General features: G+C 38.8%; 6 protein-coding genes across 11 annotated transcripts in view; 4 read left to right on the top strand and 2 right to left on the bottom strand.

The window, feature by feature from the left end:
• The window catches only part of LOC135793652 (protein gone early-like), a 42,382-nt gene extending 35,418 nt beyond the window's left edge, over positions 1 to 6,964 (top strand). For 2 of the 6 annotated variants that reach the window (XM_065304680.1, XM_065304681.1), the window contains exons 5-13: positions 1,047 to 1,255; positions 1,322 to 1,528; positions 1,584 to 1,815; positions 1,869 to 2,095; positions 2,149 to 2,447; positions 2,590 to 2,854; positions 2,911 to 3,006; positions 3,059 to 3,135; positions 3,195 to 3,425. In XM_065304680.1, coding sequence (XP_065160752.1) covers positions 1,047 to 1,255; positions 1,322 to 1,528; positions 1,584 to 1,815; positions 1,869 to 2,095; positions 2,149 to 2,447; positions 2,590 to 2,854; positions 2,911 to 3,006; positions 3,059 to 3,135; positions 3,195 to 3,285 — 1,703 coding nt within the window. In that variant the 3' untranslated portion in view covers positions 3,286 to 3,425. Of the gene's footprint in view, positions 1 to 1,046; positions 1,256 to 1,321; positions 1,529 to 1,583; positions 1,816 to 1,868; positions 2,096 to 2,148; positions 2,448 to 2,589; positions 2,855 to 2,910; positions 3,007 to 3,058; positions 3,136 to 3,194; positions 3,426 to 3,524; positions 3,743 to 6,767 lie in introns of those variants that run through there. The other 4 variants (XR_010548677.1, XM_065304682.1, XM_065304683.1 and 1 more) reach the window with 4 other exon arrangements.
• LOC135793653 (ribonucleases P/MRP protein subunit POP1-like) lies at positions 3,336 to 6,335 on the bottom strand. Its single transcript, XM_065304686.1, has 2 exons — positions 4,411 to 6,335; positions 3,336 to 4,354 (listed from the first exon to the last, which is right to left on the bottom strand). Exons 1-2 carry the CDS (start codon positions 5,708 to 5,710, stop codon positions 3,435 to 3,437), a joined length of 2,220 nt encoding a protein of 739 aa, XP_065160758.1. The 5' UTR covers positions 5,711 to 6,335; the 3' UTR covers positions 3,336 to 3,434.
• A 5,782-nt stretch (positions 6,965 to 12,746) lies between the features above and the next one.
• On the top strand, positions 12,747 to 15,694 carry LOC135794029 (nuclear valosin-containing protein-like). Its single transcript, XM_065305158.1, has 6 exons — positions 12,747 to 12,887; positions 12,945 to 14,568; positions 14,628 to 14,795; positions 14,853 to 14,975; positions 15,028 to 15,234; positions 15,297 to 15,694. Exons 2-6 carry the CDS (start codon positions 13,039 to 13,041, stop codon positions 15,606 to 15,608), a joined length of 2,340 nt encoding a protein of 779 aa, XP_065161230.1. The 5' UTR covers positions 12,747 to 12,887; positions 12,945 to 13,038; the 3' UTR covers positions 15,609 to 15,694.
• Positions 15,695 to 17,027: 1,333 nt separating this feature from the next.
• On the top strand, positions 17,028 to 17,743 carry LOC135793673 (endocuticle structural glycoprotein SgAbd-2-like). Its single transcript, XM_065304707.1, has 2 exons — positions 17,028 to 17,211; positions 17,284 to 17,743. The coding sequence occupies exons 1-2, from the start codon at positions 17,203 to 17,205 to the stop codon at positions 17,728 to 17,730; spliced, it is 456 nt and encodes a 151-aa protein (XP_065160779.1). The 5' UTR covers positions 17,028 to 17,202; the 3' UTR covers positions 17,731 to 17,743.
• Positions 17,744 to 18,658: 915 nt separating this feature from the next.
• Positions 18,659 to 20,056, top strand: LOC135794897 (dehydrogenase/reductase SDR family member 4-like). The gene is made up of 7 exons (XM_065306383.1): positions 18,659 to 18,840; positions 18,897 to 19,074; positions 19,130 to 19,207; positions 19,263 to 19,409; positions 19,478 to 19,612; positions 19,681 to 19,736; positions 19,797 to 20,056. The coding sequence occupies exons 1-7, from the start codon at positions 18,731 to 18,733 to the stop codon at positions 19,909 to 19,911; spliced, it is 819 nt and encodes a 272-aa protein (XP_065162455.1). The 5' UTR covers positions 18,659 to 18,730; the 3' UTR covers positions 19,912 to 20,056.
• LOC135794899 (EKC/KEOPS complex subunit TP53RK-like) lies at positions 19,601 to 20,658 on the bottom strand. Its single transcript, XM_065306384.1, has one exon. The coding sequence runs from the start codon at positions 20,613 to 20,615 to the stop codon at positions 19,932 to 19,934; it is 684 nt and encodes a 227-aa protein (XP_065162456.1). The 5' UTR covers positions 20,616 to 20,658; the 3' UTR covers positions 19,601 to 19,931.
• Positions 20,659 to 21,139: the final 481 nt, after the last annotated feature.

The following is a 21,139-nucleotide window of genomic DNA, read 5'->3' as shown; positions in this document are numbered from 1 at the left end:
GAATTCGATGGGTTTGCGTTTGATTTGTTTAATTGTGCATGCACAATCTAAACAAACAAGTAGATATCAATTAAACCTTCAAATGTTTCGATGATTTACAAGTATAAACTGGGAATTACGCTTTCACTTAAAACCGAACAAAAATAAATGATGATAATAAATAAACTTTATTTTTTCACATTGCGCATGATATTCTGATAATTAAACACATCACGATGTTCATTCGTGTGCATGTTTAACACGAACATTTTTCAAATTAATTTGCAATCTTTATAACAACTAATTAAACATTAAACATGCATATTATGACAATGTCGTAAAGTTAATTTTCTTAATATATGAGTAAACGAATAGGTTTTTTTTTTCTGTATGTAGGAAGATGAAAAAACTGCGCCCACATTACAAAACAACCTCACTCGTCGTCTACCGGTAGAACTATGATATCTGAAATTTTCTTCGCTAATTAAGTTCATCGTCATCGCCAATTAATAACCACTTAAAATATACCTCGCCGCATTGTTGCACGCTCACGAGAAGTAAACACCTTCACTTTTATCTTCGCAACAAGTCGAACGCACACTGACACACACACACAATTTGTGTCTTGTTGGTCATTTGTGCGCCGCATGCATTCGGCCACGACATTTCGCTAAATTTCATCTTCGAACTCACGCCACAATAAATCACCAATGATTATGACCCACAATGACCTACAAAGTGTTGTTGCTCACCTATGCACACAAAACTATAACAATGTATTCCACTGTGGTTTGCAAACTGATGTTACCCTTGGTGGATAAATTTACAACGCGTAATTCATTTCAATAACGCACTTCTATGATCTAATAACAATCGGTTTGAAGGCAAGCCCGCTTTTATAATGTTATAATTGCTAGATGGCGAGTTAGACATTCATAATATATAATAAATAATGAAGCAAGATGTTGCAGATGCGATGCTCAATGATCATACATCGATGTCAAAGACGCTCGTTAATTGGTGTGATTGTTTAGATTGTCCTGATTTCGATTTTCTTTGACTTGCAGGTGGATGGCATCTGTTGCGGAATTGGAACACCGAAGACTTCGATTTCAACGGCCTTCTGCGTACGCTGCATGTGACCTACGGAGTGTCTCCGTATTTTAAAATTACCACAGTGCCAAATCCCAGAGAACCCGGGAACACCAGCATTGTAATCTTACCAGCCGGTTTGGGTCTTCCAGATAAAAGTTATTATTACCTAGAGGATGAAAAGGTTTGTTAATGTCTGCACGATTTTGACATTTGTAAAATTTTTAACGTGAGTGTGTTTTGATTATAGTACAGCAAAGCATATGAACAATTAATCACCGACGTCATCGTCCTGCTGGGACAATCCACAACCGATACTCAACGGTCCGCGAAGGATGTATATTCTTACGAGCGTCGCTTAGCTGAAATCATGCCGAACCGAGATGAGTTGCGTGATCCGATTAGCACCTACAATCCGATGAAAGTGTCTGCGTTGAAATTATCTGTCCAACAAATTGTAAGCATCTTCAGTGTCATATTAAGACTTAAGCTACTTTAAATCATTATTTTAGCTGCCATTGCAAGACATTTTAACAGCCATGTACCCAGACGCAAACATCAACGAAGAAACTGAAGTAATCGTGGCTCAACCGGATTATTTAGCGAAGTTATCGCAATTGGTGTCGTCCACTGATAGTCAAACTAGAAATAGCTACATGATGTGGACACTTGTGCGCGAATATGTCCCATATCTTTCGGCTGACTTTCAGAAGGCCATTGATAGATATCATTCGGAATTGTTTGGTAAGAAAACATATAAACATGTTCGATGTTGTTTTGATTTATTTCTACTGTAGGAGTAAAGAATCCGATTGAACGTTGGGAATTCTGCTCCAGTCTTGTGCAGCGCTTCATGCCGATTGCTATTGAAGCCGTGCTGGAACGCCAGCAATCGATGGGCGATGCCAAGCACGTTGTGAACCAGATGTTTGAACAAATTGCCGCACAACTTCGTCAGGATTTAGACGATAAGATGCGCCGTAACGATATTACTTCTGATTTGCATTCGAAGTTAAAGAAAAAGGTAAGAAAAGTGAACGAATAATAAAAAAGACATGTTTAACTATTTTGTTGTAGCTTGAATTAGTGAAACTTCATGTTGGATTGCCGGACGGTGTATTGAACGCTACCTTTGTGAAAACCTTCTACAACCGCTTGAACATCATCCGATCGAACCTATTTGAAAACCACAAGAAAGCGATAGTTTTCGCGAAGAAACGCGAGGAGCAGCTGTTGCGTGAATCCTCCACCGAGGATTACCTCATGGCGGCCATCACACGAAGGCCGGCCCAAGTTGAGTACGTGCCCAGCGGGAATGTCGTGGTCGTTCCGAGAGTGCTTCTCACCGCACCGTACTTTGAGTCGAGATATCCCAAGTATGTTTTGAATCAATTCTAGGCTATTATGTCTTAATATAATCACTCTTTAACTTGCTGTAACGCTGACTAATGACACAATCATCGTTAATGTCGGCATGATTTAACAGCGCATCTAAACGGTTTTGATTGGTGCTTGTAGGTCGATTAATTACGCGAGGATTGGCAATGACATTGCATTCGCCTTGGTCTCCAGCATCCTACCGTTCGACAGTGGATGGACGGCGGATGCTAAATTGTTGTCGCAGTATCATCTCGCCGTCAACGAGTCCCAGAAAGTTATTGATAAACCCACACGATGCTTGACGAAATTAATTGAAGAGAATCATTACGTGCAGGCAGACTTTGCCTCGCTATCAGCATTAAATACGTATAAGTATTTAACTGCTTTGGAAACTTCATATAATGTATGTAATGAAAATAATAATTTGTTGAAGTTTTTAATGATTTTATTAAATTTCAGAGTATGGAAACAAGTTTGATGAATAAGGAACATGTTCACATCCCATCTCTAGCAGTCTATGAAGACTCTGACTTGTTTTATCTCACAAGCCTCCAGGTATAACTTGTTTAACGTTTCTTTACATATTTTTACATTTTTGAATGTTTAGGAACTCTGTACCTTGTCGACTGATCAACAAAATTTGCATGACACACTCGTGAATCACAAGCTGCCAGAAAACGGCATGTAAGTTATTAACATTTTAAATAATTTAAACCTTTAAGTTATAATTCGTTTCACCACAGATTTGAAGTGATTTTACATCAATCACGTAGTTTGAGTGCGAGCTTACTCTCAAAATGCTCCAAGATGGACTCCACGACGTGCATACAGTGATATATTTAAACTAAGGAGAGAAGTGTAATTATTGCAAAAACTGCTTATAATTCTTTGACGTTATTTATATATTTTTCGTAGCTTAAACAAAACAGATATTCGTATAATATTTAGAAACAAAGGAAACATTCTTTTTGAAACTGTTGATATTACTGTAATACTTCTAATGTCGCACACCGATATTGTCGAGTATTGGTGTTGCGACATAGGACCTGATTGCCCTTTGTTGTTGAACACAGGTGCAACAAAGCTGGAAGTGGAACGTATCCAATGCCTTGACCTTGGCCGTTAGACAAGGAGACGCCGCCCTTGGTGACAAACCCCATGATTTCTCTCGAGCAGGATGTCCGCAAGCCGGAAGTGCCAATCGGCGGAAGCCACAGGTCTCGCATTTTTTTCATAAAGTTTTGGGAGATACTTTTATCAATTGAGACAGAGTGCAGTTTTGTTCTTTCGATGTGTCGTTTTTTCTTCAATCTCTGTAGCAGGGTTTGATGTTCTTTGCGCAGTGTAGCCCGTTCTTCTTTGTGTACGTCTCTTCTTTGAGTTTCTAATGGGGGTGTAGTAATGTCTGTTGGAGATGCAGGCAAACAAATCATGGTGTACCTTGTGACGAGTCCTTTTTTCAATGTTATTTTTATTGGAACTAAATAGTTTTCATATTGGGGTTGTATCCATTTGTGTTTTCGATTGTTTAAATATAACTGTAGGTCTGCCAGTACTTTCTTACTTCTTAACACGAAGAAATTTTCGTATTCTGTTGTTGTCCAATCGTGGAGTAGAACCCGCCAATTGCAATTAATAGGACTAAATGATGCGAATTTATTGAAATTGGTTCGTTTATTTGGTGGTAGACGAAAGAATCGTGTCCGATTGGCATCGTCAAGTTGTTCGTTCTCATTTTCACCGGCTTTTGTGTCTGGCGGGAAAAGATCTTGTTGCAATAATTCGAAATTGATGTTTTCTGTCTCCCTGTATCCTCCTGCACGAGCTCCCCACATAATAAAACACATCCATGTGCATTGTGCCCATCCTTTCGGTATAATCACATCCCAGCCGGAGCAAAATCCTTCAAAATAAAATTATTGGTGAGAGTTGCCTCAAATATGAATACAAAACACTTACCAGTTTTCGAGACTCCCGGTCTTTGAATCAACATAAGTGGTATTTGTGCACCTTGAGACTTCATCTCACTCCCAGGAACCAGCAGTTGAGACCTCAACTCATTGATAGCAACATTTGAAAGTTTAGATTCTGTTACATTCTGTCTGATATCTTGATTCCAAATCGCACCATTTGATAAACCATTTGGCGGATCGACGTTCCTCATTTCTCCCGTAGAATTCAATGCTTTAGTTCTTTGATTTGGCATGCTGTATCTTGGATCAGTTATTACAAGTGAAAATGTAATGTGTGGACTAAGCATAGCAGGTGTTTGCACTTGTTTGACTGAATTCCAATATTCAATTTGTTCAGAAAATAACTGTCTTTGTTCATCATCCTCTAAATACTCTTGCAACCAGGAGTTTATTTCCAAACATGCATCCACTGGCTTAAGTGCTGAGGTCAGTATAGCCTGTGATAATGGACCTGTAAGCCTGAACCTATTTAACTCAAATCTAAGGTCAGTTATTTGTACTTTCTTATTAATCCATTGTTTTTGTGACTTGTCTGCAGGTAGGTCAAAATGTGTAATCAATGAATCTAAAACTTGCTGATAATAAGCTGCATGAACCCATAACCAAATTGTTCTTTGTTTTGAAGCAGTAACTGGCTGCCAATTAAACATAACACTTCCTATTGGCACATTTTCTGCATAATCATAAAACATTGTTTTTCCTTCCCTGTTTCCATCAATATAAGCTTTTGCATGGATTGACAGCCCCTCATCACTTCTCGTAAGCTTCTTAAATGTTTCAATTAGTAAGTCTTGCTTTCCTTTGAGCTCTATGCATCCAGTGTAGGAGATGTCCTGAAGTAAGCAATGTTTCATAGTTGCTCTATAACATGCTCTAAATGCTTTGTCAGTGGGACTGTATGGTATTTTGTAAGACCATTTGTTTATCATATGGAATCTTTTTGCATGCCAAATATGTGTCTCCAACCATTTGTTCTCTCTTTGCCTTCGTGTAATTTCAGCATTGAGTAGTTTTGGTCTTCTCCGAAATTTTCTAGAAGGCCTCTTCGATTTCGGCGGTAACCCAGACTTCTCAAGCTGATTCTGATGTATTTGTTTTATGCTTTGTGGTACACGTTTAGTACTATGACCCATTACCCTGCGTCGCATGTGCCGGGGAAGTTTTTGAAACGCAAGTTTAGTGCCATTTTGTGCTTGGAGCAAATTTGTAACTGTCTTGATTTCTCTTATACGTGCACTGGCAAAGAACAGTGCTGGAACACTTTCTGGTATTGAATTTTTATTCATAATTCTTGTTTAACCGTACGATTCAATACAACTAATTCTGAGGTTAAGTCGTGAGAAACATAACAAATACACGTGTTGGCAAGTCGTGACCTAGTGAAAAGTAAGGTGCAGTGAAAAATCAAAAATCGGTATGTTCTCATGTTATAACTGATGTATGAGTTTGATCTGTCTTATCCATTTATTGCCTTTCATTTGTAACTAACACAACTAATGTCAAGAGCTACTTGTTGAATGCTTGATGAAAACAGTAGTGCAAATATTAAGGAAGAATAGCATTGCGATGCACATTTTATATTCGTTTCCATGGTAACGACATCAGTGGCGTGCATGAAAAAACGTAGAAAAATGCTCTCAGACCAAACCACGACCTGATAAAGCAGGAATTCAAATTTTGCGCTGGCGTTATAGTGTACAAATATGTTAAATGTTGTATATTGCTGTTGTTTAACTGGAGACGTCTGCCTGTATTACAGGTATTATTGGATCGTTCCATGTGTCACACCTTGCATGTGCCGTGTGATATTATTATTAACTTCGTTAATCTGTCTAAATGTATATATATTACAGTGTTTTTCTGTGTGTTATATATTTCCTGATATCCAGTTGACCAAAATGTTCAGCAGTAGGACAGCCGAGCATGTAAGACTTAAATGAATTGCATGAATTGAATGTTTTTATGTCCTCGGTCGTTGTATCGAACGTATCGCAATACTGATAGTAACCGCGTGTTCTCGCCGTTAGCTGTGCACACTCAGTTCCATTCCGGTTGCCGAATGATTCGCGTGTTCATCGCGACTATTTTTGATTCTTTAGATCGTTAAAAAGAAAATTAATCGATTTTTAGTATCCAATTGCCAGTACGCACCGGGGACGTGGTTTTACTACGTAATTGCACGCGTTGAATATTCAACAATCGCGAATTAATCGTCGGTTTACCGGGGCGCGTGTGATGTTCCGTCGGCCGTCGCTGAATATAAGTCGTGTTGGTCTACATGTGCACAGCGTGCGTGTCCATCTGCATATAGGAAAAACTTATAATTATAATTATTTCCTGCAGATAGACAACGTTGGTGCCCAGAAGAAGTTCGAGAGTGCCCCATGAAGTTTGCAATATAGCGGAAGTGTTGGAGATGCGCGTACTTTAAGGCAAGTCTTTACTACTACGGGAAATGATAGTCGCAAATTGTTTTCTTGTTTAAAAAAATATGTATCTATTGTTTAATGTTTTCAATAAAACACAATGTATAATTATAATCTCATTCATATTTCTTTGTGGTATCCTCTTTGTCGTTTTCAGTTTTAAATAATATGGCATATAAGTCTTATGGGTGAGCAGCGGGTATAAGATAAGTAACTGTTGCTTAAATTGTGTTGTTGTTTTTAAAAACATGATAAAAGTAGTAACATAAATAGAAGAATCAAATATTAATGATAAAAACACTCGGTGGTCGAGTGGAGACGTGCACCTGCTGGCATACTAGCAGACACGGATCGAATCTCAGGTATAGAAGGCATTTTTCTCAAATATAAAAATATCAGGTGTAATTTGGGTTGCATATATGAATTGTAACGAAATATAAGAGAAGTTGAAATACAAGTGGAGGCAATAAGAGATGTAAGAAAGTAAATGGAGAACGGGAGAACAGAAAAATAGAAGAAGGAGTAGTAGAGAATAGGAGAAGATAGAAGGAAGAGAACAGAGAGTAGAGTAGAGAACGAGGAGGAAGGAGAAGAAGAGATAGGAGATAGAGAACAGGGGAGGATCAGATTTTTAAATTTTTTGGCACGTGTCGTTATAAGACAGTCACAGGTCGATCTCCCAGAGCGCCTCCGGCGCTCTGGTCGATCGCCCACTACTTCGATGCGTCCATTGCTCCCGGCCCATCCTACAGCTACGATGTCTCTGCGCTTCATCCCCGGAATTATCAGGCATATCAACAATTTTTATGGTGGGGGATCATCCCCCGAGTGGGAGAACTCCTTATAAGGACATCCTTCTAAGAACTTATAAAAATATTTCTAAGTTTTAAGTCGTCTCAAGAGAGGAGACACTTAAAAATATTCTTACAAGTTTTGACCTGTAGCTGAAATGAAAGAAGGAGTACACAAATCATACAGGTTACCTTAACAATTTTTATAGAGGGGATCATCCCCTGAGAGAGGGAACTCTCTTAGAGACCAGTTCCTGAAATGATAGAAGGCGAACACACAAATCAAAGAAGTCAATATATCTTACTATTTCTTTATTAATAGAATACAAGTATAGATTTTACAAGTCAACAGAATACATGTCGCCATATTGAAACAGAACTTACGACCTGCTTAGCCGCGCACATACTAGCAAATACTACTTCATAAAGTTATACCGGAATAATGAAATTAGTAAATACCCAATTTTCTAGGAGATTGAAAATGGAAACAAACATACAGAGTGTTACAAAAGGAACATTTAAAGTGCAAACAAAAAACTTTCAACACTACAAACGCCGCTCGTTTTCACTCAACGATTAGGAAAATTAATATACAGGGTGTTCCAGAAAGAATATTCAAAGTGCAAAAGGGAAAATACTAAAAACGACAGCGAAAACATAATTTTCACGGACACAAGGGAAAACATATATATATATATATATATATATATACAGGGTGTTACAAAAGAAAATTTTAAAGTGCAAACAAAAAACTCAAAACACTATAAACATTGCTAGTTTTCACTCGACAAGCAAAGGAAACTAATATACAGGGTGTTATAAAAAGAAATCAACTTCATTTTAAAATATACGTCAACGGCAAACTTTCAATCACTACAAATATGGCTATTTTTTCACCTGACAATCACGGGAAAATTAATATATAGGGTGTTGCAATAAGATAATATTTTTTTAAAGGTACAAGTAGATAAACATATATCATAGGCACTTTTCGCGTGAACTCGCAAAAATTAATATACAGGGTGTCACACACAAAAAAGAAAATCCCAAATTACAGAAGATGTATTACCCGGAAACGAAAATGTGTCTATTTTCACTGGACGCTAGGGGACATTTAGATACAGGGTGATATAAAAAGAAAAACTATTCAAGAATGGTGTAAAGAGGACCGGACAGAACATTTTATAATAAAATACTAAGTTCTACCAAATAGTTCTACTAAATATCAGAAATTAAAAATGTTAACAATTTTCCAACTGGAAATAGAAAAACACTGCAGACAATTGACATAGCGAAAAAACAGGGAACAGTGATGCGATTTTATTACAAGCATAAAACATAAATACAAATTTAATTGTACATCATCTGGCACAATAGGCGACCAGCATGTAAATGCCGGCAGCGAGATCCGAGAACGCAGCCGTCGGCATGCGACCATCTCGAACTATTTAAAAAATGTTCATTTAACGCTATTAATAGCAAAATTCGTGAAGCAATCAATGGAAAAATGTAAATATGAATATATAATACAACGTATATGATATATACAAATTATTACTACTTACGAATCGGCAACGAGTACAACACAACTATCAATATAACTTGCATTACGGAATTTTTTAACAATAAGTTTCGATACAGGGTGATACAGAATTAAATTCTGCATCTAAGAAAATTATTCCGAACTTACAGTAAGACCGCGTTCGCGTGTTATAATAAAAAAAACTACAATTTCTAGCGCTACGAGTACAAGTGCGTATACACACAACTATCAATATAACTTGCATTACGGAATTTTTAACAATAAGTTTCGATACAGGGAGATACAGAATTAAATTCTGCATCTAAGAAAATTATTCCGAACTTACAGTAAGACCGCGTTCGCGTGTTATAATAAAAAAAACTACAATTTCTAGCGCTACGAGTACAAGTGCGTATACACACAACTATAAATATAACTCGTGTTACGGAATTTTCTCGCAATAAATTTCGATAAAGGAAGATACAGATTTAAATTCCGCATGTAATAAAATTATTTTGAACTTACAGTAAGACCGCGTTCGCGTGTTATAATAAAAAAACTACAATTCCTAGCGCTACGAGTACAAGTGCGTATACACACAACTATCAATATAACTCGCGTTACGGAATTTTCTCGCAATACAAGGGGGAGATTTCTACGGCGCCCCCTAACTGCAGTTCCAACCCATACGAAAAAACCGGCCAAATGCGAGTCGGCGCCCCTTCAAGTCCGGCGCCCCTGGGCGGTTGCCCAACCGCGCCATGCCCTAACGCCGTTCGTACTCTACGAATGTACCGGATAATACAGATCATAGGTAAATATTGAAATATGGAAGACCACGCGGTTGAAGTGTAAGCCAGAATATTATAGGTAAAACATACAAATATGTTCTTCATAGGGTGGAAGCGAAAAAATACGAGAACATACCTTAGCGTAATATAAGATTTTCTTTTTGTAAATCCAGTATAAGATGTAAACAGATGTAATTATGCGTATAGTAGCATCGATGAAAACACTAAATTGATAAGAGGCAACGCGAAGTTGATAGAGTATCCGACGGCCGAAGGTACATCACACATGCAGAGGTAAATCTACGTATGTTCAATCCTCGTTCGAACACCGCATATCACCGCACTGCACAGACGAACAGTACAACTATGAATATTATGCAATGAAACAAAGAAATATTGATAAACCAAATGGATCGCGAAGAGTGCGCGCCCGGATAACCTGACGATGTAAATGAGACTAACACCGTGCGAAAGCCGACCGCGTGCGTCGACAATGGGGTGACGGTGCACAACTTGAACGAGATAAGAAAAACTTGTTTGTTTATAAACACTGATATTGTTAGTGTTCCCGATATTGTTAGCAGTGTAGAAAGCGAGAATATTCTTACATTGAATATTTATTTATTACTTACTTTTATTGCTGCACTATAAATTGATAGAAAATATATACATATCGGGAAAATTAATATAATATTTACTATCAGATTTAAAAAAAAACAAGATTATCTATCTGCAATAATGTCCCATTCACATTACGTTAAATACTGTTTATTATGCGCAACAAAACAATAACAATACCTAGAACTTAGAAACTATCGCACATATTTAAATAGGTACATTATCTAATAAAGAATTTCGTGAAAATTTAGGATCTGCAAGCCTTCCTTAGCAGTCACTTTAAGTTCACGAGATAAACACATAATAAGTACCTACCATCAATGTTCAATTTCGCTAAAGAAAGGACTTACACACTTATGTACCTCAAAACGCAGAAAATGAATAAACTAAATTAGGCACGACTGGTTTAATTATTTCACTTACCAGTGTACTAAACAACGCACATCCAAGGTATGTTGATACTGAAATAAAGAAAGACCAATATTATTTATACATATGTATCATAAAAATCGTGTGTATAGCAAAAATACGATTATACTATGATACTAACCAGAGATCAAATTAACACACAACAAAAATGTTTTGCATATGTACAAAATTGAGTAGGAATAGTCAATAATACTTGCAATCACAAGATGCAGTCGATCGGCATCCGACGGCACACGCACAAACACACATAACTCAATAAATTAGCGTTTACAGAGATTCCGCACGCTATAAATTATTAACAAAACACAAAACTCGTCTATTAACAGTAAATATAGGCGATGATCAATCATAAATAACACGATTTATGAAATTTATCAAGAAACGTGGCTCGCAGCATGAGCGAGAGAAGCGTGCCGACATCGTAGCGACGGAACACAACAAATTTAACTTGCACGACTATATTTAGTTAAAAAGCGTACAGTTGCGCCACCTAAGCGGACCAAAGAGAGTTAAGAAGTACATGTATAACTATAACATAATTTTAAAATTGATTCTGATAGTTAAATTTAATAAGTCTTAAAGTTAAACAAATCAATGGAATTATATTAAACAAACAACAATTATATTAAACAATTAAACAAATTAACAAAAAAATTTCATAATAAAATGTAGTAGAATCCTAAGATCCACGTAAACCGGACGCCTTATAGACGCAATTGTTAATTATGTATGTATGACGATTGCTTTGATTTTACATACAAATAAATAAAAGTTTATGTACGCTGCGGCCAAATAACGGGCAACCGAGAACTTGTAGCGATGCCATGCGACAATGTTTCACAACTTCATTGCGCACGTTGAATGCAAAAACTTGTTCGAAACGAAACACAGATAACCGCTTCTTATAGACAACAATTGGATGTCAACAAATGGAATGTTATATTCTAATTCTATCTCCATGTGACGTCAGCCTATTCCGAAAATTTATACACGCTTATGTTTACAAACAATACAAAATGAATTTGAGCAAAGAAATGATTAATTATTCAAAAATTACGCATATAACTAATTGTAGATATTTGTTAGCAAATGTAAGAATGCTTCCGACAATATAATTTAGATAATAAAAATATAATTTACCTTAATCAATATCAAATAATGATAAATCACTACACAAACTTGCACCCGCACAATGAAAACGTTTGGCTATCGCAAGATATGATCTAACAATGATGGAAATTCATAAATCGACAAGCAGGCCCTGATCGCATCACGATCGAGCTGGCGCGGACTGGCCCGAACATACGAATAGTTTGAGGTTACATTCATGTTATTAATCGTCTCTGAAAGCATCGCAGTGTGCTTATGTTTACATCCAAATCATTTGTTTTGTAAACCGCATCGTGAATATAAAATCGAAGATTGCTGTAAGTAACTTGTTCTTTCGACATCGTCGATTATTCACCAGTTAACAAAGTTTGTATTATGGCAAGCAGTGCGACTCCCGAGAAGTTGCACGATCTTCTGGACGGCGCCGACTTTGAAACGGGTGGCATAAATACTATCGAGGATATGAATTTCTCCCGAGGGACGTACAATTCAGACCCGCATCTTATCCCACGCATCCAAAAGGTAACATACTTCCAATTTATTGATATTTATTTCACAATTGTTTTCTCCAGTATCTGGAAAATGCGGAGAATGTGGATATCTACACAATGTCTGATGATCTACAAAAATTATACCCTAAAGATTATGGTAGGCGTAAGAGGAACGCTTTCCGTTCACTTGTAAAGAAAGGATTTGCATTGATTACACAAACACAAGGGAGTGAAAATTCAGATAGCTCAGATCTCAGTCAAGAAAGCCATGATGAACAATTGAATGTAAGAGTTTGTTTTACAGCATGAATGCATTTGTTTCATTTGTTTAATTATTTCAAGTCTTCTAATTCTACATTACATAACCAACTGCTTGAGATGTATGGAAGAAGACCTCAACATGCAAATGAAAATGAACCAATAGATATTTCAAGTGATGAATCTGAGCCCCAGCAAAAAATCCAATGGTGCCTCTTCCTCTGACCCGAATCAAATACCAATACAACTGCAGGTTCCACGCAATTTTATTAATCACAACAATCTCAAAGAGCTGTCAGTAACTAAAATCAACACTGATAATACTAACAGAACGCCGCATAGTGTCAGTCGTAAGCGTAAAATGAGCAATTTCCATGCTAACACTCCCGGAGCGGTGACACCCGCCGCGCCGTCATCACCTGCACAGGTAAAACACATTTCTAGGAAGCAACGCGGTCAACCCGCGGATTTGCAAATGTCCACAATGACGTTCAAAGACATCGGCGGATTGGAGAAGGTGCTGGAAAATGTGTGCCAACTCCTGGTACACATTAAACACCCTGAGGTGTATAGACAGATCGGCATCTCGCCACCCCGTGGCTTCCTCCTGCATGGTCCGCCCGGTTGCGGTAAAACTCTTCTTGCAAACTGCATCGCAGGCGAGTTACAAGTGCCTTTGCTGAAAGTTTCTGCGCCTGAGTTGGTCGCAGGAGTGTCTGGCGAGAGCGAGGAGCGTATCAGAGAGATGTTTGAGCGGGCCGTGGTTGCCTCTCCTTGTATTTTGTTCATCGATGAGATCGATGCCATCACCCCGAACCGACAGTTCGCACAGAAGGATATGGAACGACGAATTGTCGCGCAATTACTCACATGCATGGATGATGTGGGCAAAACCGAGAACGGCGATCAGGTCCTCGTGATTGGCGCGACAAATCGTCCCGATAGTTTAGATCCCGCTTTGCGACGTGCGGGCCGTTTTGATCGCGAGGTGTGCCTTGGCATACCCGACACCAAGGCCCGCTTGAACATCCTGAAAGTTTTAACAGTCAATCTTCGCCTTGATGATGACTTTGATTTCGAAACGCTGGCGAAGTACACGCCTGGGTTTGTTGGAGCTGATTTAATGGCACTCACCAGAGAGGCCGCCATGGTGGCTGTAAATAGAGTTTTCGGGGAGATTAAGGAGAAAAAACGGTTGGAGAATGCGATCGTCGAAGAAACTGCACGCGCGTCCAAACCTGCAAAGAAAGTCGAGGAAGTGAAGGCATGCGAGACTGAAATCATTGTTGACGAAGGTGGGGATGATCTCACTCCGGTGGTGGTAAAGGATAAGATTGAAGGAGATCTGGAGAATGCTGTTGTCGTGATCGATGATGAAGTGGCCCACAAAATCAGCGCGCAAGGAGGAGGAGATGCGGAAGTTCTGCCTAGCAATGGCGAGAAGCCACAGACACCAGAAACTCAAGAAGTGGAAATGAAACGGGAACCTACGCAGCTAGAAGAGATGATTTCATGGTTGCATAATGATGCACCATTGAATGCCGCACAGTTAGGCGCTCTATACATTACCGATATGGACTTTGCCAAAGCCTTGAAGTTTGTACAGCCATCAGCGAAGAGGGAGGGTTTTGCAACCGTTCCGGACGTTACCTGGGATGATGTTGGCTCCCTGCGAGACATTCGTGAAGAGTTACAGTTGTCTATTCTGGTAGAGAAATACAAAATTAAATTTAAAACTTTATACTAATTTGTCAACATTTAATTTAGGCACCTGTAAGACACGCGGAGCAGTTTAACTTATTGGGACTGTCTACTCCAACTGGCGTGCTTCTTTGTGGACCGCCTGGTTGTGGCAAAACTTTGTTAGCCAAAGCTATTGCGAATGAAGCTGGAATTAATTTTATCTCTGTGAAGGGCCCAGAACTTCTAAACATGGTAAGTTTTTTAATTAAACTTTTTTACTTACATCAAATACATTTTTTCCTTATTTAGTATGTTGGTGAAAGCGAACGCGCAGTGCGCGTGTGCTTTGAACGGGCTCGAAATTCCGCTCCCTGTGTGATATTCTTCGATGAATTAGATGCACTCTGTCCGAAGAGGAATGACTCTAGAGAAGTATGCAACCATAAAACAATCATGAGACAATATTATAATACTTTTCTTAAAGGGCGGATCCACAATGCGCGTAGTTAACCAAATGCTCACCGAAATGGATGGTGTTGAAACTCGACATGGTGTGTATCTGCTTGCTGCCTCCAATCGACCAGATATCATTGATCCCGCCGTTTTGCGTCCTGGAAGACTGGATAAGATTTTATATGTTGGATTGCCCACCGCTCAGGATCGTGTGGATATTCTGCGAACAATAACAAAGGTTAAAAATACATCAAAAACTTATCTTCCTATACACTTACATTGTCTTTCTCCTTTTCTCAGAATGGCACTCGTCCACTTCTGGCTGACGATGTGGATCTTGAGTTAATCGGTACTTCCGCTGAATGCGAAGGATATACTGGAGCTGATTTAGCTGCTCTTGTTCGCGAAGCCGCTGTCCGCGCGCTGCGCGAAGTGATTCTCGATGGTGAAATTGGGCACGGCAAGCCGGTTATCATCACGACCGAACATTTCAAACACGCGGTGGTGAAAATCCGACCATCAGTTTCCGAAAAAGACCGCCAACACTATGCCAAGTTGAAGAAGGCTTACTCTGCGCGTCAACCCGACGTCGAGGAGATGGAGTACTCTTAAATTACAATTTACTCGTTTTGTTTCTATTGTTTAACTAATTTTCGGATTTTTCGCAAATTGGATCAAAATAAAGAATTCAAATTAGATTTATAGATGATGAATCCCTATTTTTGGCACTTGTGTAGATTTCGGAAATTATAAGACGGAGAGAATGAATAAATTTGGCAACAATTGGTTTCTGTCGCAAAAATTGCATTCGTTTGTTCGGCTGGTTCCTGAGTGAATCCTTTCCAATCGGCGCTCCCATTCTTTCCTATTTTTGGTACACTTTTGTCTATCGCTCATTAGAATTTTAGATTTCGATATGTTCGCACATTTGAATGTGAGTCAGAGTTATTTCATTCATAACTCGTAAATTCTATGTGATTTGATTTCGTGCAGAGTTGTATTAAATCACGACATATTTTACGTCTACTTAGTTACTTTTATTGTGTATATTTTAGAGTGCGGCGCTTACAAAGGTGAAAACTGTAGACAGCAGTTCTCACCACGGCGCGTAATTATATGCGCGTTGATGTGAAGCCGCGCAAAGGTTTCGCATCACGATCGGCAATTTTTCGCGTTCTTGACCTGCAAAGTGCATGCGTAAAATGAAGTAATCGTATTTTTTGTTCAGTTCGTTCTCTCACACTCGAAACTTTTGTTTAAACTTTAGGTGGATCAAAATTGTGTTTTAATTGCGCGTTGAATCTTACTGTGTACCAAACTTTCAATTGAAATGTCAGCCGCAACAATCAAAACTTGATTGGTGTTCTAGCTGTAAATACAATGTTCAACAAAAACGAATATGATAAAAGTAAACACAAGCAAATGAAAAATTGATAATCAAACTGAAACATAAATTTACATTAGCATTTATTCAGATTATTAAGGAATGTGAAAAGTAGGAGAATGTCTGAATGTATTTCATTCTGAAAGAAAATGATTGGAAAGATTGAAAACTTGAAGACCTTCTTAGAAGGATATTCATGTTTTCACAAATAATAACAAGTTACCTTTGCTGTAGCTACTTATATAATCTAAAATTAATGACAAAAACGTGCGTAATGAATTTAGCTGAATTCGTACAATCGCGCGCTGATCAAGGTTGCATCACGTTAATCATCCGTTACGCGGCTGCACATTTATAAATGCGATTACTGTTTTGATACCAATTGTCGATCGGCACTGTAAAATAATGCTGCAGCGAGTTACAAAACACGAAAAATGCCAAACCAGCGAGAACCGAAGATTGCCTAAGTAGAGTTTTGTCTCGTAAAATATGCTTTTGAAAAAATATGTTTTCTGTTTACGTAAATCATACGAAAACGCGCATTTTGCAACAGCCAGTATGCAGACTTATAATAAGTCTGGCGCCCGCATAAGAACAACAGACGCGCAAAGAATCACGAAAGTAAGAGCGGTATTCTTGTGGGAATTGTTCTTCCAACACACCGCACACCGTAATACCAATTCTAATCTAATAACTTCGCCGAGGGTGGGACGTGTCTCGACGCGGTATATAAACATCCTACAGCTTCCAAGAAGACATCACACATCCATCAAACAAACAAAAAACATCCAACTAAAAGTGTAGTCATATATACATTCAATCATGCTTCGTGTAAGTGACAATCAGTGCAACGTGCTAATAACTTCGGATTTTGTGAATCTTTTTAAAAAAAACATGTTTCAGGTGATAACATTCTTAGCTTTGGGTTGCATGTTAGCCGCCGCTCAAGCACCACCCAATCAACCAATCTACAACCCGAACAACAACGTGCCCATCGTCAAGTACGAAAGTGAAAATAATGGCGAAGCGGGTTATCGCTACGCCTATGAGACCGGGGATGGCACCGCCGCCAACGAGGCTGGTTATCTGAAAGACCCGGACTCCCCAACCGCCCAAGGTGGATTTGCTTTTACCGCTCCCGATGGTCAGCGTTTCGAGGTGACCTACACCGCCGACGAAAACGGTTTCCTGCCGCAGGGTGCGCATATTCCAACACCGCCCCCAATTCCAGTAGAGATTCTTAAGGCACTCGAACAGAACGCCGCCGACGAGGCAAGAGGCATTGTCGATGATGGCCAATATCATCCGCAAATGTCGCCGGCGCAGCAGTATCAACAGCAGAATCAATAAATAATTTATAGATGATTATAAGCAATAAACCGTCGAAAAAAAAGGCCAAATATTAATATATTGTACAGACTCACGCTTTAAAATAAATATTTTTGATACGATTTACTTTGTGTTACTTATTTTAGCATTATAAACATTTTGCAATACGTGTGTGAACAATGTGAAATAATTATGAATTACGCTGCGAAATGCATTAAGACCATATCTCATTGCGTAATTAAATGTATTCCATACTCAACCATTGATTACAGGCCTGTACTTTTTAATTACACTCAATTTATAGTGACGCTTATTGAAATATTTGATAAATAGAAGTCCTGCGCTGCATTAATACCGACCGCATAACGTAAACTTAAGTAAGTGACTCCGGCGTAAACAAAAGCCGCCTTGCGTAAGTCGTAAACGAAGAAAAAACGGTGCACGAGTTGCGACGTTCCCAGTTCCCATCGGAAATCGGTCGTTATTCATCCGCGATGTGCGTTCGCGTTTAATGCGCGAATGTGTCAATTAATGCAATTAGTTTGGCGCAATCGCTAAATGCAACAATTGGGAGCGGAGCGCGGCGTACTCGTATATGATGGATTGTTACGGCAATCCCGTGCGCGAGCGGTGAAAATTAAGTGGAAATGCTACTAGACAAACAGAACAAGTGCAAATTGAGACATCTTAAAGACATTTAGAACTTTGTAATCTTCAAGGCAAACTTTTTGCAAGAAATTATGCTAAGCTTATGTCAAAATCATTAAAATAATTTTCACACAGAAGAATGAAAATAATTTAAATGTGATTAATATTAAGTAGAAGACATTCACGGTATGATGAAATAAATAAATAGAAATCATGCTGCGCAGGCTCAAGTTTAAAAGCTCTAATAATGCGTGAAGCATTATCTACAACGCATAGATAACCAAACATACACAGCATACAAGGTCACGCACATCACACATATTTCTCTCTCAACTTTGGACTCTAAATTTTAGTTATTGCTTTATCATTCAGGATGCTTTCGCGACGCCTCGTCAAGTCAACACCCACCCTCAGAACGATGTCCTATATTCCCAAAAACCGATTGGATGGTAAAGTGGCAGTTGTCACGGCCTCCACCGACGGGTAATCAAATCTCTAGATTATTGTAACCAATGTTTGTAACATATAAATGTCAACAGTATTGGATTTGCAATTGCAAAAAGACTCGCACAAGAAGGCGCTAAAGTCGTCATCAGCAGCAGGAAACAGAAGAATGTCGACTGTGCGGTTGAGGAGCTAAAAGGTCAGCGCTTGGACGTTGCAGGATTCGTGTGTCACGTGGGAAAGGAAGAAGATAGGAAGAATTTAATGCAATGTGTAAACACCTTCAAGAGAGCAATTATCTGCATGCAATAATAAATGAATGTTTTAGGCAAATCAAACATTTGGTGGCATTGACATCTTAGTATCAAATGCAGCAGCTAATCCAGCAGTTGGAGGAGTACTTGATGTATGTTACATTTTGCATCAAATTAGAAATTAACAAAAACAAATAAAATTTTCAGTGTGAGGAAGCAGCATGGGATAAAATATTTGACACAAATGTGAAGGCATCTTATCTTATTGCCAAAGAAGCCTTACCTTATATTCGCAAGCGTGGAGGCGGCAGCATCGTGTTTGTGTCCTCCATTGCTGGGTTTCAACCATTTGGTGTAAGTGTGCACTACTTATATTATTAACAAAAAAAAATTCACTTAACTTCATTTTTATAACTTGGCAGTTATTAGGGGCTTACTCAGTGAGTAAAACAGCTCTTCTTGGGCTTACCAAAGCCGCCGCGCAACAGTTAAGCACTGAATGCATTAATGTCAACTGCATTGCACCAGGAATAATCCAAACAAAGTTTTCAGCAGCTGTAAGTTATTGTATTTTATATAATTTCTTTTAAACTTAATTAACTTTGAATTAAATGTTTAAAATTAGTTGACTGAATCACCTACAGCCCAGGAAGCTACATTAAGCCAAATTCCAATGGGAAGGTGAGTACTAACTTTGTTTTCAATTTAATATGTAAATGTCAATACTTTTAAAACGTTCAGGCTGGGTGAAGTTGATGATATCTCCGGAGTTGCAGCCTTCCTCGTGTCCGACGACGCGCGTTACATAACAGGCGAAACAATTGTCGCTGCCGGAGGCATGGCATCACGACTTTAAATATTTAAGTAATTTCATACCTATCCGACCATCGTTCTCTTCCTGCCTCGCGCACGAACTTCCTCAAACTTACGAACAGCATCCGCGCAATTTTTATACTCATTTTTATATGCCTCTAATATAGTTGGAAATATTTGGTCAGCAACACTGTGTGTGCTCAGGAGTGCTCTTTCTAACACATACAAATCAACACCCTTATCCTCAGCACTTGCCTCATGCTGTGACAGGCCAAAGTCAATAAATATAATTTTTAACTCCTCAGTGTTGCTGAAGTCATCTTCAGATGCTTCATTGTAAACCAACACATTGCTGGTGGTTAAGTCACCATGCACAAGCTTGTTGCTATGCATCTTGGCAAGGTATTTACCTATCTCCTGAGATATCCACGTTATTTGCTCATCGTTACCGTTTATGATGTAATCCTTTGCAGTGATGGCAAACGGGAAGAACTCCATGTGGATGGTCCGTTTGTCCAGATCCGAGGCGAAAACTTGTGGTGTTTTTAGGCCGAGAGTAGCACATGTCTTTAATGCTTTGACTTCTGCACGAATGCGCGACCTTGTTAACTGTTTATCCAATTCTGGATGGCGAAACTTCTTCGGGAACCGCTCCTTGAGGATACATGGCGTATCCTTGTAGGCAGAAAGGTAAATTCGTGCCTCGGCACCTTGTTTTAGCAGGACACAATCATCCGGTTCAGCCATACCTTTAGGTTATGTGATTTGCAAAGCGCGGGTAACACGCGACCTGGCGCGAGAATGTGGGGAAGGTGTAAGTTTTTAAATTCGCATAATTTAAAAACATTTGAAGCTACAAAAGCTAGTAAAATGAAGAAAATTATACACTATAAAGGAAACAACGCGTTCTAAATAACAGAAACGAACTTGCCACTGCACATTTGTTGTTTTCTATAAAACTAAAAACCTCCTGCGACCGTTCGCCGAGATGGGGAACTAGGGAAACCTATAGCTTGACCACACAGAAAAGACTGATCAGAATGAATAATCTGGGCGATTGAGCACTGTTCGCGGTCCTTTCATATCTACACCCGACCCGCAAATAATGGTGGGGGGAGGTAGTGTTAGAGAGTTAAGTAAGTTGTGCGTTTCAAACGAAGCCGGCTTTAATCGTTTTCTCTTCATTTCGCAATTTGCGGATCAGTCCAATGTATAAAAAGGCCAATGTGCTTTAGTGTCCGAGTCATTCAGCAGAATAGTTTGTATTGCGG

The sequence above is a fragment of the Atheta coriaria genome, unplaced genomic scaffold (genome assembly GCF_025399875.1).
Source record: "Atheta coriaria isolate IRGN ID8LTWV9N9 unplaced genomic scaffold, Caltech_Dcor_3.1 hic_scaffold_6_pilon, whole genome shotgun sequence".
NCBI lineage: Eukaryota > Metazoa > Arthropoda > Insecta > Coleoptera > Staphylinidae > Dalotia > Dalotia coriaria.
Note: the sequence above shows the minus strand (reverse complement) of the source record. Positions and strands in the feature narration are given on the sequence as shown.

Coding starts and splice junctions, on each gene's coding strand:
- LOC135793653 (XM_065304686.1), bottom strand. CDS start 5,710: ATGAATAAAAATTCAATACCAGAAAGTGTTCCAGCACTGTTCTTTGCC. Junction 4,355..4,410: donor ACCGGGAGTCTCGAAAACTG/GTAAGTGTTTTG, acceptor TTTATTTTGAAG/GATTTTGCTCCGGCTGGGAT.
- LOC135794029 (XM_065305158.1), top strand. CDS start 13,039: ATGAATCTGAGCCCCAGCAAAAAATCCAATGGTGCCTCTTCCTCTGAC. Junction 14,569..14,627: donor AGTTACAGTTGTCTATTCTG/GTAGAGAAATAC, acceptor CATTTAATTTAG/GCACCTGTAAGACACGCGGA. Junction 14,976..15,027: donor AGAGGAATGACTCTAGAGAA/GTATGCAACCAT, acceptor CTTTTCTTAAAG/GGCGGATCCACAATGCGCGT.
- LOC135794897 (XM_065306383.1), top strand. CDS start 18,731: ATGCTTTCGCGACGCCTCGTCAAGTCAACACCCACCCTCAGAACGATG. Junction 18,841..18,896: donor GTCACGGCCTCCACCGACGG/GTAATCAAATCT, acceptor AAATGTCAACAG/TATTGGATTTGCAATTGCAA. Junction 19,613..19,680: donor AAACAAAGTTTTCAGCAGCT/GTAAGTTATTGT, acceptor GTTTAAAATTAG/TTGACTGAATCACCTACAGC.
- LOC135794899 (XM_065306384.1), bottom strand. CDS start 20,615: ATGGCTGAACCGGATGATTGTGTCCTGCTAAAACAAGGTGCCGAGGCA.